The 4645-nt window shown below is 41.8% G+C and overlaps 1 protein-coding gene across 1 annotated transcript; it reads right to left on the bottom strand.

Moving 5' to 3' along the window:
* Nucleotides 1-1486: 1486 nt before the first annotated feature.
* On the bottom strand, nt 1487-2449 carry LOC131495625 (olfactory receptor 6K2). Its single transcript, XM_058700638.1, has one exon. It carries the CDS (start codon nt 2447-2449, stop codon nt 1487-1489), a length of 963 nt encoding a protein of 320 aa, XP_058556621.1.
* Nucleotides 2450-4645: the final 2196 nt, after the last annotated feature.

Below are 4645 nucleotides of genomic sequence, written 5' to 3'. Positions count from 1 at the left end.
AGATAGTATTAGCCTTTTCTCAGAAGCCCTTTCCCCTTTCTCCTGTCCACAGAGCCCGACACAAGGCTCGAACTCATGAACCGCGAGGTCATCACTTGAGCTGAAACCAAGAGTTAGACGCTTAACCAACTGGGCCACCCAAGCAGCACTTCATCACATTCTAACTGAGGGGTGAGCCTTGGAGAAAATCACCCTTTATGAAACGTGTAAGAAAAGTCAGAAAGACAGAGCCCTCAAACAAAGGAGGACAAGAAGAGCCCACCATCCTTAAAGCCAGGGGAAAAGAGATTGAAAAGGGAAGAGTTTCTCAATACCAGTGATTGGTGGGCTGGATCATTCAGCATGGCCATACTGGTTTATCCATTCAATAAGTATTTATCGATGTTGTTGCTTAATTAATACAATACCCTTTATGACGTTGAAAACAAAGATTAAGTTTTTCAATTTACTATGAAAAAAATACTGATTCATTAATGAATAGATTAGTTATATTTGTTCACTTTTTTGAAGGCCAAGTTTTGTTTGTGTTGTTTCGTTTTGTTTTTGCTTTTAAAGTACTATTTAGTGATCTTCTTGCTCTAAGATTCTTTGTCATCGTCTTGAACCACCACACAACTGCAGCCAACTACTTTTTTGGGTCTCATCCCCTGTCAATTATACAGAGGCCTACCCATTCTCCTAGTTTCTCATGGTCACCAATGTACGTGAAGTTGATTTACTGTTGACTACAATGGCCTCCACTAGCTTCACACATTACAGTTGGCCGCAAGCACACGAAGATGGCCTTGACTCATTACTGACCCAGAATGGAACTCACCTTGCACAACATTGTTAAGGTACAAAAGGAGCAGGGGAGTCATAATAGGACCTGCTGAAGTATGTCTATATGGCTATTTATCAATAATAAATATTCAAGTTAGGAATTAGGGTTATTTTTCAACTATATCCATTGGTAGTACCGTGGAGAGAACTTAGTCTTATGAAGATAATTTTTCCATTACCATATCTTACAAACAAATACTTTGACAATGCTAAAGTTAAATGTTTACCCAGATCATTTCCAGAAAATCAACTTGTCTTGACTAAAGTGAGTGGCAGAAAGCTTAATTACCATAGTCAGATCCAAAGATATGTCAGGCGCCCTCCTTAATGCACTTGACACATTTGTTTTTATCTGACTAAGGAGGGCACTTGTCGAGATGAGATTGGTGTGTGTAAGAGATGAATCACTGGGTTCTATCCCTGAGACCAATACTACACTGTGTGCTTCCTAACTTTAATTTAAATAAATAAATTATGTACTCTAAAAAAATGTGCCAAGTTGGGTACAGAGCAAAAGAAACTATTGAATTCAGTTATTAGGGAATTCTGTTTCTTGGTGACCTCTGTAAGACCAGTCTCGGTGAACAGCTGATGGGAAAGGACAGATCACAGAGCTGAGAGTGAAAAGGCACCAGTGGCCATATAGACGTCCAATAATTAGATCTTACTTGAGGTCCTCGGTCTTATGAAAAAAGATTTTAGCTTGACCCAAGTGTTTTTTTATAGCTTCCTTCATCTCTTTGTTCCTCAGACTGTAGATTATGGGGTTGAAGAAGGGGGACAAGACTGCAAAGGCCAGAGCAATGGCTGTGTCCCAGAATAAGGAGTAGGTGGCCGAGAAGCGTAGGTACATGAGGGCCACACTGCCAAAGAAAAGCAAAAAGACAGTGATGTGGGAGACGCACGTGGAAAAGGCCTTGCGGCGGCCTTCAGCTGACCGAATACGTAGAATTACAGCCACAATGCCAACATAGGACATGAAAATGAGCATTACAGCTGTGATAATCTCCACTGCGTGGACAGTATCCACCACCTGAATCATGACGATGGCTTGTGTGTCTGTGCAGGCCAGGCGTAGCACGGGGAGGAAGTCACAGAAGATATGCTCCAGGCGATTAGAGCCACAAAATGGCAGTGTCGAGATCCAGGCAATCTCAGGGAGGGGTGTGATAAAGCCACAAACACAGCAACCTAAAGTCAGTTGGGCACACAGCCTGGGGGTCATGATAGTGGGATAATGAAGAGGGCTGCAGATGGCCAGGTAGCGGTCAAAGGCCATGGCTGTCAAGAGACAAACCTCGCTGATGCCAGTGGAATGGAAGAAATACATCTGCAGGAGGCAACCATTTAAGGAGATGGTCTTCTCACCGAGCAGGCTGGCAAGCATCTTTGGAATGGTCGCTGTGGTATACCAGATCTCCAGAAAGGAAAGGGTGCCGATGAAGAAGTACATGGGTGTGTGGAGGGGAGCATTCAGCTGGACCACTGTGATGATGACAAGGTTTCCAATGACAATGAAGGTGTAAATGAAGAGCAGTGGAATAAAACAGGTGACAGAACTTCCCCAGGAATAAGGGAAAGCAGAGAAGATGAACTCCTGAGCGGCACTTTGATTGGGGCTCTCCATTTTCTAGTTGAAAACAAGGACTTCCAACTCCCAGTTCACTCAAGCCTTGTAGGAGGTGCCTACTATTATTGGCCAGGAAGTAAACATGCCTACCGAATGCCAGCACTGTGTAGATCCCTGTACTGGGGATGCAGAGGAAGACAAAGGAAGAAAGAAATAGTCCATATTCCATATGCTTACAACTAAGGCTGTAGAATGGAAAAATATCCAGGCAGAAAGCAGAGTCAACATTTTAGACCAGTGATTCTCAAATTTTAGCATGCATCAGAGCCATATGGAGGGCTTGTTAAAACACAGATTGCTGGTCCATATCCTGAAGGTTACTAACTCGATCGATATGGGATAAGGCCAAAGAATTTGCATGCCTAACATTTCTAGGTGATGCTAATCCTACTGGTCAGGTGTGTTTAGACAAAGAAAGAATTAGACAAGGCAGTGAGGGAACAGCTAGGTGATGTTTCTTCTGTATTCAAGTCTCACTGGTTCCCCAACGATCTCCCCAAAATGGTTTCAAAATTCTTTCCTCAAACTCCCAATTCCTCATCTAATTCTTGGCATATGATTTCATTGAATATTCTAATGCCAAAGACAAACCATCACTGGTGAATTTCACCCTCTTCCTTCCCTTTCTGCCTCTAAATAAGACATCCTCTGTCTCTCTCTTTCTCTCTCTCTCCCTTCATCCCTCCATGTATATATGCATAATATACATAATATGTATTTAACAATTATTCAGAGAATATTCAGAAAAGAAAAACCACCGTTCATCTTTTTTTTTAAGAAATGATGGGTCATTCTACAATCTGAAACATTTCAGTAATCAATCACTATGCTCACTTGTTTTAAAGCAAAAATCACGTAAGCTTTGGCCCCATTTACATCCCACACGTTTCCTGGGAAATTTTAATATTTTGATATTTAATCCTGGGAAACTTTTATGCTTTGTATGAACTTGCCTTATAACGTTTTCTCCTAATTTCTCCTTGCTCCAAATAATCTCCACAGATATTCACAGTATCTGCGTGCACTCTAAGGTTATCTATTCTTATGCAGGTGGGTTATTCTTTTCCTAGGTAGCTCCAATTCCCCCAAATTAGTTAAGTCACTGACCTTCCTGCTGTTGGACTCCAAAGTTGGACAAACATTGAGAAGACTCAATCTTTCTCTACCCTGATGTTGCCAGCCATATAGAGTCACTAAGACCAACTGCCTTTGCCCTTCTGCTGTGTTTCTACCCTGAGTCCTCCAACTGACCTTCGTTTCCTTCACCAGGTAGGGATTTATAGATCTGATGCTTCCTGTAGAACTCTCTTTCTCTGCCCCAGCCCCATATGTATGTATGTGTGTATCTTTTTCTGAGCATAACCAGTATGGGAAGACAGACTCTCCTGGGGATTTTACATAGGCTAATTAAGATAACTAAGAAAACAATCATTCCCATAATAGCTCCAATTAAGTAAAACAGTTCAGCCTGGTAATTAGGAGAACCCAGTCACAGGGAACTCCCAGAGAACTCCAGTCCAGGACAAATGAGATAGTCTGGAAGCCTGAAGCATTGGAATAAATGTACTTTTCTAAGTTTGTCTGTCTGTCTGTTTGTTTGTTTGTTTGTTTTAGAGAGAGAATAGGGAAGGGAGAGAGAGAGGGTGAGGGAGAATCCCAAGTAGGTTCCACACTCAGCGCAGAACCTGACCTGGGGCTCAATCCCACAACCCTGAGGTAACAGCCCGTGCCAATATCAAGAGTTGGACACCCAACCAACTGAGCCACGCAGGAGCCCCAGAATGAATGTACTTTTAAAAACTTCCTTTTCTGTGGTACTTTTGGTTGGCTTGGCTTTTAAATGAATCAAACTACTGAAAATCCAACACTTGGATTTGAAGGAAGTTGATTCAGCAGAGAGGAGCGGATTGGTGGAACAATGAAAAGCGAGATCCAGACTTCCATCCTGATTACTTATTTCCAGCCATGAAGCCAAATTTAGGAAAAAGCAAATTTGCTTTTAAGCTATAAGACATTCCATTCTCTCTTTGAATTTCTCCTTCTCTGTGTTATGGGCTAAACTCCTCTGTAAAAAGTTCTGGTTCTGTTATTAAAAACAGCTGTTAGGAACCCAAATCTGAATTTTAGGAAATGACATTTTTCTTTTAGTATATTTGACATGGGAATTGACAGTCAATAACACATTCTCCTCAA

This window comes from Neofelis nebulosa, chromosome 15 (assembly GCF_028018385.1).
Source record: "Neofelis nebulosa isolate mNeoNeb1 chromosome 15, mNeoNeb1.pri, whole genome shotgun sequence".
Lineage (NCBI taxonomy): Eukaryota > Metazoa > Chordata > Mammalia > Carnivora > Felidae > Neofelis > Neofelis nebulosa.
This window is presented reverse-complemented; position numbering and strand designations above follow the sequence as displayed.